This window comes from Bubalus bubalis, chromosome 4 (genome assembly GCF_019923935.1).
Source record: "Bubalus bubalis isolate 160015118507 breed Murrah chromosome 4, NDDB_SH_1, whole genome shotgun sequence".
In the NCBI taxonomy this organism is placed as follows: domain Eukaryota; kingdom Metazoa; phylum Chordata; class Mammalia; order Artiodactyla; family Bovidae; genus Bubalus; species Bubalus bubalis.
Genome location: NC_059160.1, coordinates 162,559,840 through 162,574,927, shown reverse-complemented (window position 1 = coordinate 162,574,927; position 15,088 = coordinate 162,559,840). Strand labels below are relative to the sequence as shown.

The 15,088-nt window shown below is 43.6% G+C and overlaps 1 protein-coding gene across 3 annotated transcripts in view; it reads left to right on the top strand.

Annotated features, from left to right (window-relative positions):
• Nucleotides 1–4,186: 4,186 nt before the first annotated feature.
• Nucleotides 4,187–15,088, top strand: part of TMEM273 (transmembrane protein 273) — a 30,049-nt gene continuing 19,147 nt past the window's right edge. For 2 of the 3 annotated variants that reach the window (XM_025284912.3, XM_006058545.4), the window contains exon 1: nucleotides 4,187–4,308. In XM_025284912.3, the coding sequence (XP_025140697.2) occupies nucleotides 4,266–4,308 (43 nt within the window). In that variant the 5' untranslated portion in view covers nucleotides 4,187–4,265. The remainder of the gene's footprint in view (nucleotides 4,309–15,088) is intronic. The other variant, XM_025284913.3, reaches the window with a different exon arrangement.

Genomic DNA, 15,088 nt, shown 5'->3' with positions numbered 1-15,088 from the left:
TTGTAGTTCTTTCAAAATACTTTTTGCTATCACAAATTAGGCTCTGTGAATATTCTTTTCTATGTCTCTGAATGTACAGGTATAAGAGTATATCTGGTTATATCTTCAGGAGTAGAATTGTTGAATCACATGGTAAATCTTCAACTTCACCAGAGAATAAAAATCATTTTCAAAAATATTATATCATATTTTTTCACATTCTCAGCTTAACTTAAGCATTACCCAATATTTTCACCCATCCTCATTAAAGTATTAATCAACAAATAAAAAACGTGATACATTTAAAGTGTACAACTTGGTGTTCCGATGTATGTATACATTGTGAAATAACAGTCAAGTGAATTAACATATCTGTCCCCTCAGTGTGTGTGGGCATGTGTATGGAGAACAATTAAGATTTACCCTCTAAACAAATTTTAAGTACAGAACTATGCATTGGATAACCAGACTTATTCACGTAACTCGTGCCCTTTTAAGTCCTTCTTTTCTAAGCATTTACATCTACTCATTTCCTTTTAATTCTTATTTTACTTGCGGTCCACAAATCTGATACAAAATGTTTTCATTATCATTCAGTTCTAGCTGTTTTTTAATTTTCATTGTAACTTATTCTTTGACTTATCAGTTACTTAGAAATGCATTTTTAAATTTCTAAACACGGAAACTTAAATGTATTTTTGGCCACTGTTACCTAATTCAGTTGCGCCATGGTAAGAAAGATGGGCTATTTGGCACCTATCCTTTGAAATTTTTGAGAATGGCTTCCTGGTTCATATTTTTTTGGTAAATATTGTATGTATGGTTGAAAAGACAATTTTCTATTTTTTTGGACCAGCCTTCTATTTAAGTGTAGTACATCAATATGTGATTAAAAATCTTCCCTATACTTAGTTTTTTACAAAGTCTCCCACAATCTTGGAGGATTTGGCGGTTTCTCCTGACTAGTACTGGGCTTTGCAGGCGGTGCTACTGGTAAAGAGTCTGCCTGCCAACGCAGGAGATGCAAGAGACGCAGGTTCGATCTCTGGGTTGCGAAGACCTTCTGGAGTAGGAAATGGCAACCTACTCCAGTATTATTGCCTGAAGAATCCCATGGACAGAGGAGCCTGGCGGCTACAGTCTGTGGGGCTGCAGAGAATCAGAAATAACCAAGCAGCAGCAGCAGCTCGACTAATACTGTAGACACGTGTGTCAGTCACGTGCACTGTGGCTGGCGCTAAGCTGCTGGGAGAGGACAGACGCTTCCTGGGCATGAGGGGACCATGCTGGAGAAGGGACAGAGCCTGCAGAATATCAGAGCTGCAGAGCTCTTTCTCTGCTTGTTGGCAGAGCAGGTTACTTCCCTACCGCAGGTGAGGTCCACAACTGTGCTCTAGGCTGGAGGCTGGGCTGGCTCAATCTGTGTGTGAGCAAAGTAAAGTGATTCCTTTATTCAATAAAAGCTCTTGAGATCCTCTGCTGTGTCAGGTGTGGGGCTCAGTGCTCTGGCCCCTGACCTCACAGGCTCCTGGTCTGGTGGGAGGCATCCCAACACCTATGAAAGAGCAGCCTCAGGTTAAGAGCTGGGCATTTATTGTAGGGGCACGGGGTGGGGCAGCCCATTCTGGCCGGGAGAGCACCAGACCACACTGAGACTCCAGTCACTCCCAGGTCCACTGGCTAGATGACATCAGGCTGTCTTTTCGGATTCCAGCTTACGGGACCATTTTGAGTTTCTGTATTTTCCACTCTTCTACTCAGGTGGGTAGCAGATGCTGCATTTTCTGGTCTTAGGAGGTTGTGGCTGGGTGAAAAAGAAGAAGCTGCTGCAGAAACTTCCCTTTGTGGGTTTAAATATGAATGCTTGAGCCCTGGAAGAGATCACGAGAGGTATTCTAGAGCAGAAGTTACACACTGCTATTCGGTTTGACTTGCCGCATGTGAGGGCTTCCCCAGTGGCTCAGCAGTAAAGAATTCACCTGTGGCGCAGGAGAGGCAGGAGACGCGGGTTCCATCCCTGGGTCAGGAAAATCCCCTGGAGAAGAGAATGGCTACCCACAACAGTATTCTTGACAGGAAAATCCCATAGACAGAGGTGCCTGGAGGGCCACAGTCCATGGGTCACAAAGAGTCACAGAGGACTGAAGCGGCTGAGCATGCGCATTGCATGTGAAGACATTTTGAAATTAGTTGCCAAAAATTGCAAAGTCTGATGTCACATCAGCTTGGGACTTCTTTGTGTACCTGAAACCTTGGGCCCACCTGCAGCTCCCTGGTGTGTTTTCTGCAGCCCACAACCACTGTCCATAGATTATTGTGTCTGCACGGTTATTTTCTTTCAGTTTGCTTAGGGGAAACTGAAATATCTTTCCTACAAACGTCTCCATTAAGTGGGATAAAGATTTTAAAAGTCCACATGTTTCAGGAGAAGCAAGAGAGAGTATGTTTCCTGGTGCAAGTGAAGACTGAGCCAAAGTGTTTAAAATGAAATAAAGTGTATCTGGGTAAAAGGATGAAACTTAAAGGCACCAAAATGCAGAAAACTACATTCCCCAGAAAGAGTCTACTCCCCTCATGTGGAGGCTCAGAGGAGCGAGCACGGCTGTTCTGAAGGGGACCTGTCAGTGGGTGTCAGCGGCTGCCAGTGCAACCTGATGGCCTCTGGCTGGACAGATGGACCTTGGCAGTGGGTGGTGCCCACCCAAGGATGGCACAGTGCGGTGTGAGAGGCACAGACTGCCAGCCAAAGGCTTGGGCTCAACACCCAGCTGAGTGGACCTGGGGCACCACACACCTCAGTGATGTCATTCCCTCCTCCATCAAAGGAAAGCAAGTGCTAACACCTGACCCAGAGGGCTGGGATGGGGGCCAAATAAGCTCGCATCCTAAGAGTGCAAGTGCTCACTGAGTAGCTGTGTTAGGGATTTGGCTGAGGGATCCCAAGGAAAACAGTGTTCAGTTTCTGCCCGCTCATTTAAATGGAGCTCTACAACTGTCATGAAGTTGATTTATGTCTTTGCAAGGGGCATGTGTTGCACACTGGAGTTGGTGCCTTGGTAGTTAAGAATGTGTCAAGGAGGAGTATGGAAACACGTGACCCCAAATTTGCGGGCTGAGTCTGTGTCAACAACCAAGGGTCTTCTGAGGCTGGACACTTGACCCGGGGTCTGTGAACTTGCATGGGAAAAAATTCCATCTCTGTCCTCTAACCTCTGATGGAAGCTTAGCATTTCCTGCTGCTGCACATGCAGCCGGTAAGCCACACTGCCGTTGCCACATAGTGATTTTCTTACTAGTAGGAGCAGTGAGTATGTCCATCCATATGTCAGTTGTTAGAGGCATCTCCCAATATCATGGCATCAAGATCGTGGTAGTTATTTCACTTGATGCTACGCCTTGTTATTTACTGTGTGGGTAAAGAAGCACATGTATTTCTGTATCACAAGTCTGTTTTCTAGGTATTTGGATCCTTGTGTTTCAAAATAACTGGTTTCTTTTATAATGCTTGTGTGTCTGTGCCTGTGCTAAATCATGTGCTAAATCACTCAGTCATATCTGACTCTTTGTGATCCCATGGACTATAGCCCGCCAGGTTCCTCTGTCCATGGGATTCTTCAGGCAAGAATCCTAGAGTGGGTTGCCATTTTCTTCTCCAGGGGATCTTTCTGACCCAAGGATTGAACCCGTGTCTCTTTTGTCTCCTGCATTGGCAGGCAGGTTCTTTACCACTAGCAACACATGGGAAAGGATCCCTAAGTACCTTATTTGGGGCACTTAAAAATGTTATTCTGGGAAGAAATCCATAGGCCTCTGGAACCTAAAGGAGTCTGTGGTCCTAAAACAGTGACTGGCCACGCTGTGGGCTTGGGGGTACTTTCTGTCCTTGCCTCAGGCTGGGGGGCTGGGGTTACTGCAGGAGTTGTACCTCCAGGCAGGCCAGCTTTGCCCACATCCCTCTCTGAGACTTACCAGCTGGGGTCTCTGGGGAGGAATCTGCATGCAGTCACACTTGTGTGGGGAATATCATAGGAGATAATACTGGGTAATGATCAGTCCTGTTCCCCCGGTGCCCCCCTCTTACCCTAGTTGCCCTCATTGTGGACCAGCTCCCTTTGGCTGCCTGCACTTGCTGGGATGGCAGGGCTGAGAGGGACTGAGCAGTGCTGGGCTGTGGTGGCAGCTTCCTTCCCCGTCTGTCACGTGGGACTGGGCTCGTGTTCCCCAGAGCTTTGGGTCACATAGTCCCCCCTTTCTGCCCTTTAAGAAGCCCTGAGCAGAACGCCAACATGAGCTCTGCGGTCAGAATGCTGACAGTCCTCCTTCTCCTTGGTAAGTGGTGTGTGGAAAGGGGGCTCACGTCCCCCTTTCTTGGCTGGGGCGGGGGCGCTTCAGTGAGTCAGAAACGGGGGCTCGCTAGCCCACTGGGGCTCAGTCCCTCGAGAACGCACGTGTCCCTTTGGACAGATGGCTTTTCTCACTTTGATGGGACAGTGAGAAAAGCTTTTGGTCTGTTTCACTCCAGCTGCAGCTGAAAAATGCTTCTGGGAGTGCAGAGGACAAGAAGTTTCCTGTGGCAGAAAACGCTTTGGGGTTGCTGCTGCTGCTGCTGCTAAGTCGCTTCAGTCGTGTCCGACTCTGTGCAACCCCATAGACGGCAGCCCACCAGGCTCCCCCGTCCCTGGGATTCTCCAGGCAAGGGTACTGGAGTGGGGTTGGGACCTAGACAAATCGAGCTGTAAACTGTGGCTCCATTGCTGACAAAACAGAGCTCCTTAGAGTCTCAGTTTCTGAACCAATAAAAGGGAGAATAATAATGTTTACCTTCTAGGATTGTGTGAAAATTAAGTTAAATTTAATTAAGTCAAATGAAAATAATTATGTAAAATGGGAAAATATAGATATGTACATGCTTTTCTATTGTTAATGGTGAATCAGTCTTATTATGCAATAAAGCATGCTCTTATTTACTCAGAGGTATTTGTTTTCTAAAGTCAGTTTTAATCCTGTGATCAAAAGAGGAAAGAAGGGAGAGAGGCAGAGACTAATAGAAAAAGAGGGAGATGATATAGAGGGAGAAAAATCAGGCCAGAGAAACAGACAGGAAAAACCCAAAAGAGATAGTGATTAAGACAGGGTGATGGTTAGAAAAATGCATAGATAACAGAAAAGGAAAGAGTCTTGAGACTTTTTGCAAAATCCTCTTTAAAGTCAACTGTTATTTTTTAAAAAGGCAATGGATGTTTGTCATCTACCCAAAGAAGCTCTTTGCCAAAACTTGCACTGAGTCAAGACTCAGAGGCAAGCAGTCTGTCTCGGTTTAATGTTCTGTCTCTCGAGTAACAGCCTGTATCCTGGACACGGGCAAAATTATTCTCATGGGCAGGACTTTGTCTAAAGCCTACACTGAGCCCAGGAAAGAATGAAGTCCTTGGCCTCCAGGAGTGAGCACGTCAGACAGATGGCAGCCTTGGCCTCTGCCGTTTACACGTGGGAATGGCATGAGAAATAAGTGGTGGTGGTAATGAAAGGATGGTGAAAGCCAGGCAGCCAGGACTAAGGATGTGCAGGGCAGACCGTGCGAGGTGTGCCTGGCTAAAGTGACAGAAGGCAGTGCAAGTTTTCACCCTTGTTTCTGCATTTGACTTATGTAGATATGCAAGCCTGGGAGGAAAAAGTTAAATTTAAGGAGCCTCGTGGAAAAAAGGTGCAAATTATACGAACAGGCAATTCACCGAAGAATGACAAATAGAAATAAACCTTTAAAATGCTCACGCTCACAAGTAACAGAAGAAATAATAACGTCAAGCATGTTGGAGTGCATCTGATAAGCTGCATAGTCATATATATCCCGCTCAATACTTTACATTAGCTCATTCTGTCCCCGTGACAACTCTGAAATTAGGCCCCCTATTATCTGAGTTTTATGGATGAGGTTTCCATTGTGATACTTGGCCAAAGCATCACAACAATTTAGGGCTTTCAAACACCACTTGTAGAGACAGCAGTGGTTAGCCTTGTGCGTCCAGCTCTGAACGCTCTGCGTGTGAATCCTTGCTCTGCTCTTTATGAGCCCAGAGAGCATGCGTAGGCTATCCCTCCTCACTGTGCTCAGGTTTCTCATCTGTAACTTGGGGATGAAGATAGTACGGACCCCACAGGTTGAGAGAATTCAATCTGTTATCATATTTAAAGCATGTAGCCAGTATCTAAGGTGAGGGGACCATTAGTTATTGAGTACCAGATTCTGTAATCACAATTTGGTAATTTGTAGCAAATGGGCGGAGGAGCCTGGTAGGCTGCAATCTATGGGGTCGCTAAGAGTGGGACACGACTGAGCGACTTTACTTTCACTTTTCACTTTCATGCATTGGAGAAGGAAATGGCAACCCACTCCAGTGCTCTTGCCTGGAGAATCCCAGGGACAGGGGAGCCTAATGGGCTGCCGTCTATGCGGTTGAACAGAATCAGACACGACTGAAGCAACTTAGCAGCAGCAGAAAAATGTAAGCTGTTCACAGCCTTCTACCCCAAAATTCCACTTCCAGGGGCTCATCCTAATAACCTAATAGGGTAAAAGCTCCCTAAAAGATTTAGCAGGATGCTATTCAGCACGGCTGATCACAGCGAAAACCAGAAACTAATGATTACCAGTCGTAATCTGGCTAAATCAATTACGCTCTAAAATTTCCGATGAATCCAGTAAGTTTCAATGAAAGACTTAACGTTCTCAGAACTGATCTGGGTAGAAGAGAAGGACAAAGTCATAGTTACAGAGTTCTAGTTATGTTGTCATATTTTGCACATGTTTTCTTACCTTTCCAAAAATTGACAGGAAGGAAATATAGCAAGTGGTTAAAAGTATCCTTCAACTCTTTTTAGGAAATAGGATTGTAGGTCATCTTTTAGTTTCTGTGTTGGAAAATTTCATAATGTTTATATATATTCTTCAGTCCAATAAGTACATTTCTATGAAGAGAAAAATAACTACCAACCTATTGAAAATTATAAGAAACTGCACTTTCCCTTTATGGACTGGTGAAAGTGGCCTAAGGATTATCTAGTGTAACCCATGAACAGATAGATGGCTTGTGAAGGCAGGTGACCGGGCTGGTCATCCCAGGGTATATGTGAGAACTGTGGACGAGAAAGCTTTTAGGGACACAGTGAGGCAGAGTGGCATCTCCACCTTGCCACCTCGGTGACATCCAGGCTTGCCTGGGGCCAGGAAACAGAGACCAGGTCCACTGTTTGCCACACATGGAGTAGTTGGATTCCCACACATGGAGTAGTTGGAGAGCTTTTGAAAAACCAGTCCTCAAATATTTTGAAACTATTCTTAAAACTTAGATCAAGGTGACAAACATTCATGGACACACACCCTAAATTAACACATTGCAAAAAAAAAAATGTTTTTAAGATATCTGTGTTTGAAAGGAGATGGGTAAATGAACACATCCATCAGAGAAGCAGGGCATCAGAGATGACGTTGAGCCCTTTGTCGCCCTTCCTCTGTCTCGTCTGCCTCCCTCTCGCCAGAGGAAGCAGCGCGCCTGCTTTGACTGTGCTTCCTTCCTGTGTTGTATTTTAGGTGTTAAAATGTTGACCTGAGTGCCCTCGCCGCAGGGGTGACATCTGCGTCACCTACCCATGCTGAGCCTGTGAGTCAGGTGTCTTCACCTCAACTATCTCTATGAGTCTGTTGAAACACCACACGGTAATTTCGTTGTCCGCTCCAGTACTGACCCAATTCAGGTTGTTGCTAACGTTTCTCATGAGCCTTCTGGGTCCTGTCTCCTAGGGCCTGTGGGCACTGTGCCCCTGAGGAGGCACGCCTGGAAAGGACTTCCTATCATTTGTACGCGTGATTCTCCTCTTACTGGAGTTGCTCTCCACCAGCGAGGTCTGGACTATCTATCCTGCTACTGATTCAATAAAACTTAATATTGTCACATTTCTAATTTTTTTTTTGCCAGAGTTGTGAAATAATACCTACAAGGGTTTAGGTTATATGTTTCTGATTGCTAGTGTGAAGAACCATTTTCTATGTACTTATCAGACAGGTTTATTTTTCTCTAAACTTCTTGCTAGTTTTCTTGGTTACTGGTTTTTTATGTAATTTTTTTTCTGGATATTAAGTTTTTGTTTATGCCATGCATTGCAAATATTCTCTTTTATTATTGCTTTTCTTGTATTACTGCTTTTCTTTTATACTTGTGGTATTCTTTGCAGAAGTCTCTAAATGTGATACAGTCAAATTTATGTCTTTTCCTTTTTGTATGTTTTGTTTTTCTGTCTCGCCTAAGAAACCTTTTCTTAAACTTTAAAGTGGTTGAATTTTTCACGATTAGGTCTTTAATTTATTTGGAATTTCTTTTTGTGTAAGGGCTAATTTTAGTTTTTTTCTTCGTGGAATATTAATTGTCCTATCATCTATTTAATCATCTTTCCTTTTTCTCCTACTTTTCAGTACTTCTGTCCTCGTCTAATACGTGTCTGAGCTCTTCATGAGCAGCATCATTACACCCACTTCGCAGATGAGGAAACTGAGAAATAGAGCATGATTGCTAGTTTACCAGAGGGTAAGGGAAGCAAGGATGCTGGGGTTCACACAGGAGTGTTTCGATGCCCAAAGACTGTTTTTGGCCCATCAGTCAAGAATAGAAAATGGATCATCAGGCAAAAACCAACAAGACTTTTCAAACTATCCTTTCAATTTTTTATTTAAAAAATAATATCAAACCTAAAAAGAGTTGCAGGAATAAGAATAGTACAAAGAAGAGTTGTACGATTTGCTGATTTCTTTAACAAATTACCTCGCTTGCTTTACCATATGCTCTCTCTCTTTCTCTCTGTAGATAGGGAGAATGCATGATGAAGCAAACGTGGTTATGTGTAGATCTGCATTTATAATCTCTATTGATCTTTATGTAGATAATAGCTATGTTTTTATGAAACAGAAAATATCTATGACATATAGTAGATATATTTATACATATACATATATACAGAGAGAGATGCATACACACAGATTTTTTACCTGAGCCACTTGAGAGTAACTTATATGCATCACTTTTAAAAAACCCTAAATACATTAATGTGTATTTTTTAAAACTGAAGATATGGTTCAGTGGTAAAGAATCCTCCTGCCAATGCAGGAGATGAAGGAGATGAGGGTTCAATCTCTGGGTCGGGAAGATCCCCTGGAGTATGAAATGGCAACTCACTCTTATATACTTGCCTGAAAAATGCCATAGACAGAGGAGCCTCGTGGGCTACAATAGTCCATGGGGTCGCAGAGAGTCAGACACACACCACTGACCGACTGAGCATGCACAATCTCTCACAGTCACAGGACGGTTATCAATTCAGGAAAGTTAGCATTGACAAAATTTTTCATGTAATCTATCATAGTCCAATATTTCAGGGGACCTCACAGTGATCTTTGCAGCTTTAACTGTGTCTCGGGCAAGAAGTCAGTGGCGAGGATCTGGTGGTGTGTTTGGTCTCCATGTCTCTTTAACCTTCTTTAATCTGGAACATGTCCACAAATTTTGTTCATTGTTTATGATACTGATGTTTGAGGGTTTCTGTCCCCTTTTTTTATAGAACATTCCTCAATTGGGAGTTTGTCTGATATCCTAATGATCAGATTCCAGGGATCCATTCCCCAATCAGAAAACTCCGTAACTGATCTAGCGTCCTTAGGGTTTCACAGTGGGAAGTGTAGGGCAGCTTCCTGAGAGAGGCTGATGTGCTTTTGACATAATGATAAAAGACTTACAACCAGGTTTTGGATAATACTTGTCACAATTCTAAATAATTTGCCACTTAACTACCAGCCAATCAATATTTTACAATTTTGTTAAAATATTGCTCTAAGAAGAGCTATTGAAAATATCCAGTGAAATTTCTAGGCATTTTATTAGAGGTTTGCACCTTCCTTTCTAGAAAGCTGCTGTATAAAATATTCCTGTAGACTCTAATTCCCATCCAAATGTCAGCCATCTGTCTTTGTTTTAATTCTGTTGGAAAGTACCTGCTGAAATCTATGTATTATTATAATCATGATAATAAAAGAAATACAATATCACTTTAATTATGTTCCAGTGCCTAAAACATTCTTCACTGGAGGAGGCAGAGTTATTGAAGAGAGCAGAAGCTATTCTCCCCCCTTAATTTATAATGAAAAGATGGCAAAGGCCGGGGTAAAGAGAATTAAATTCGTTTTTATCTTACAAGTCAAAGTCATCACTTTATGCCTTGGCTCTTACTCCCTGAGATCTTTGTAAAAATCTTTCCTGACAGCTTTTCCCCTGTTTCAGATTCTTGCCAAGACAATGGTTCAGAATCAGGTGGTGTGTGCATTCCAGTGAGAAAGACTTCCTGCTGTATTAGTTCTCTTTGACTATGTGACAAATGATCATAAATATAACAAAAGAAAACATGAGCTAGAGTCTTTCTCAAAGTCAGCAGAGGGTAAAGGAAGGGGCTAAGACCCGGGAAGGCAAGGAGAAGTTTCCTGATACGGTAAGAATTCTCTTTGTGATTTTTATCCATTTTCTAATTTGACTGCTTTTTTTGTTTTTAACTGTAGAATCTTAAGAGTTCTTAGTATATTTGGGGTTGGAGTTCTTTGTCAAATATGTGATCTGCAAGTACTTTCTCTCAGCTTGTCTCTTCATCCTCGTCACAGGGTCTTTCATAAAACAAAGCTAGTTAATTGTAACTGCCTAATTTACTGGGTTTTTTCCTTAATGTATTATGGTTTTGATAGCTGAGTTTTCACCAAGCTCTAAATCTCAAAAATTTTATCTCACATTTTCTTTTAAAAGTTATATAGTTTTATATTTTATGTTTAAATCTATGATCCATTTTGAATTCATTTGAGAATTTGAGTCAAGGTAATTTTTTCTTTTTCTTCCTTTCTGTCTTTCTTCTCTACTCTTCTTTCTTTCCCCTCCCTCCCTGCCTCCCTCTCTCCCTCTTTTGGATATCCAGTTGCTCCAGCACCATCGGCTGACATAAAGGTTGTCCCTCTATTGAACTGATTTTGCTTGCTCCTCAAAACTCTGTTGGTCGTCCTTGTGTGACATCGTTCTGCGCTGTCTTCTCTTTTCCGCTGATGTGTCTGTCACTCCGCCGGTGCCACACAGTAAGTGTGCAGCTTCCAAAACGGGAGTGTGATCATGCCTACTTTACTCTTCCTTTTCAAAACAATTTTAGCTAGTTCCTTTACCTTTCTATGTAAATATCAGAATAATCTTATCTATATCAACCAAAATCTTTCTGGAATTTTGATAGAAATTACATTAAATCTATAGATCAATTTGAGGAGTCTGGCATCTTTATTATGTTGAGTTTTTCATGAAGTCAGTATGTATTACTAATTAGTTAGGATGCTTTTAACTTTCTCTCAGCATTATGGAATGTTTAACATATTAAACATTGTATATATATTCCCAGACTTGCACCTGAGTGTTTTTGTGATTATAAATTGTATGGTATTTAAATTTCCTCTTTCTATGTGTAGCTGTTAGTATATAGAAGTATAATTGATTTGCACATGTCCATCTTTTCTCCTGCCCCCTTGCTGAATTGACTTATTAGTTCTAGGATTTAATTTTTAGATTTTCCTACATAGACCATTGCCATTTCCTTCTCCAGAATATCATCTGCAGGGACAGTTTATTTTTTTCTGAAAAGTATGCCTTATATTTCCTTTTCTTGCTTTATTAGATTGGCAGGGACTTCTAGTAGTATGTTAATAGGCATATTCCCTATCTTAATGGAAAAATATCCCATGTTTCACCATTAAGTATTCAATATAATATTAGCTATAGGATTGGGGTAGATATTCTTTATCAAGTTGAGGGAATTTTCCTCTATTCTTAGTTTCTGAGAGTTTTTATCATGAGTGGATGTAGAATTTTGTCAAATGCTCTTCCTGCATCACTTTATATAGTCAGGCAATTTTTCCTTCATTAGCTTGTAAATATGGTAGATTACACTGATGGATTTTTGAATATTAAACCAGTCTTACATCCCTAAATAGACTCCATATGTTCATGATGTATAATTATTTTATCTTGTTGAATTCTATTTGATAATATTTTGAATCTATATTCATGAGGGATACTGATTTGAAGTTTTCTTTTTTTTATATTTAATTTTGTCTGGTTTTAATGTCATAGTAATGCTGGCTTCATAAAATCAATTAGGAAGTGTTTCCTTTCCATTTTCTGGACGGAACTGTGCAGAATTGATGTGAATATTTTCTTCAAACATTTGCTGGAATTCTCTCATGAAATTGGTCTTGCATATTTCTGGGAATTTGTAGATTATGAATTTAATTTCCTTAATAGGTACAAGGCTATTCATCCTATTTCATTTGGTTGAGTTGTGATATTTGTACTTTTTGAGGATTTGGTTCATTTTATCCAAGTCATCAGGATTTTATGTGTAGAGTTTTTCATGGTATTCTCTTATTAACCTTCTGAGGTCTGAAAGATCTATATGACTACGTTTCATTTCTGCTCTTGGTAATTGGTATATTCTCTCTTTTTTCCTTTGTCAGTCTTGCTAGAGGTTTGTGAGTTTGATTGATCTTTTCAAAGAATCAGGGTTTTGTTTTGTTGATTTTCTCTACTCGTTTTGTTTCCAGTCTCTCAGACACACTTTCCTGACCCTAGAGACTCCTGAAGGGAAGGGCCCTGTGAGGTGAAGGCAGGAGGAGTGACCTCAGCAGAGTGTCTGTCCAGAGGAATATTCCCCTGTTCCTTGAACCCTGGGTGGGAGCCACAGCTGAGAGGCTCAGAGCTGTTGCTGACCTGGCTAACACACTAATCAGCAGACTTCTTCACTTGCTCTCAAATTAAAGCATGCACGCTTCCTCTGTAAAGTCATGTAAGCATCTCTGTCACACCCAGACCCTCATTTATCCACCAGAATTGCTTGAACTGCTCCTTTTATTAAATTTGATTCCATTAAATAAGCGGCTAATGGTTCTCAGTAAGATGAACTGGGCTTGCGCTCTCCCTGTTGTCTGAATGAAGCAGATGAGCAGCTGGGGGAGTTTTTGCCTGGAACCTGACCGCACCCACCTCAGAGACCTGTGCAAATCCTTGGGCCATGTCATCAAGGAGTTGATGTCCAGGGTTTGAGGTGAAGGACCTAGAACTGGACCCATGGGCTATACCAAGGGACTGGAACACATGGACATCAGGGCTGTCCCTTATGTTAACCAAATAGTGATTTTCACCAGACTCTGCCAGCACACAAAAAGTACATGATTTCAGGCCCCAACCTGAAGGAGCTGACAGTCCATGGAGAGGGCAGTTGCAGTGTGTTAAGTGCTGAGATGAAGGAGCAGGAAGTGAACAGAGACGAGACCTTGAGCCAAGCTAGAGTATCCAGGAGGGCTTCCTGGAAGAGGAGTTTTCCTGAGAGCAATTTGATTATACCTCTGCCTGACTAAAATCTTTCAGCAGCTTCCTGCTGTTGCCAGGACTGACAAGCATTTATGTGGTCACTGGGCCTCGCTAGCCCATCATGTGGCTCATCCCAGGGCTCCTGCTCCCCAACCCCAAGAATATCCACCAAGTTCCTGTCCAGTCTCCTGTCCAGTCTCGTACTGCCTCTGTTGTGTGAGATACGTGCCAACCCCCGCTCCCTCCAACCCCAGGACCCCAGAGATGCTCTCTCCCAGTGCTGTTTCCATGCCTGTTTGGGATCTTGCTCCCTGCCACACTGTCACCTCGGTCAGGTCAGGGATCCAGTCTTGCCAGCCACCGCTCAGCTCATGCCCAGCAGCTGCACTTGTTTGAGTTGGTCAATGCATGATGTAGAAGCTTGGCTTCCAGGAGCCAGTCTGCAGGAACCGTGAGCAGGGACAGAGCTGGTTGGCCTGAGGGGACTGCGGGAAGGCAGTGTGGGCTGGAGAGGAGTGTGAGCTGCAGCCGGGGATGATGGAGGGGTTAGCTGGGGGAGGAAACAGGTCTTACCCTGAGGGCATTTTAGCAGCCCTGGAAGAAGAGCCGCCGCACCACCTCCCCGAGCAGTGTAGCAGGTGAGTTAGTAGTAAGGAGACCACCTAGGAGAGAAGACAGGCTGGATGTGTCTCGGGCCTCACCAGCAGGGTCTATGCTGGCTTCTGAGGCCTCGTTACACACTCACACCAGCTTTCCCACTGCGTGCGGCCTGAGGTCAGGGTGTGGCCAAGGTGCCTTGTCTGTCACAGCTTATACTGCAGAAGATGATGTCGGACCAACTGACTTGAGGCTGTGTGGAGATAGCCCTGGGCAGCTAAGCTGGTCCAGAGAAGGTTCTGGAGATGCTCAGAGAGGGCCCCTGAGGCGACCCTGGGGTGCGAAGAACAGAGGCCCACCTTACAGAGCTGTAGATGAGCCCTAGTCCCTGAGCTGCACATGACACATTAAGAACCTGGCTCAGCCTGCAGCCACAGTCCGCAGTGTGCGCTGGCCTGAGACTCTGAGGAGCCTGGCTGGCTCGGGTTCAAATCCCAGGGCACTCTTCTTCAGCCATGTGACACGACACGGCATTCACCTCCTGGGACTTCCCTGTAAAAGGAGGACTGTGGTCCCCAAGAGAGACTCCTGCCCCTACCTGGCTTTAGAGCTCCCCACCACCCACCCCCCAAATCACACACACATACAAATGCAATTTTTCTTTTTTTGGTTATGTTCGAAAATCCTTGAAAGTTCCAGAACTGGGTCAGCACAGAGACGTAAGGGAGGGACCTGTCTGAGTGTGCTGGATAGTGGAGCGTGAGGGGACGGGGACCACAGCTTGGTGGGGAGCTGTGAACTACAGACTGAGGGCGAGCTGCTGCTTTTATTTCAATGGTCGAGGGTGTTCCTATGTAGATCCAACTCCCAGGTAGCTCCACTTCCTCCCTCTACTTGGTGGTCCAGTGTGGGACCATGTCTTAATGCTGCCCAAGAGTCCAATGGGAAGAGCAGGGTGTTGGTAGGTGTGAGGCCCTTGGGGGCGTCAGACTGAGCCAGGCTCCATCCTGAATCCTGGGGATCTGGTCTTTCCAGGAGGTCCACGTCAAGCCTGATATCCCCCTGCTCTGTTCAGAAGACCTTGG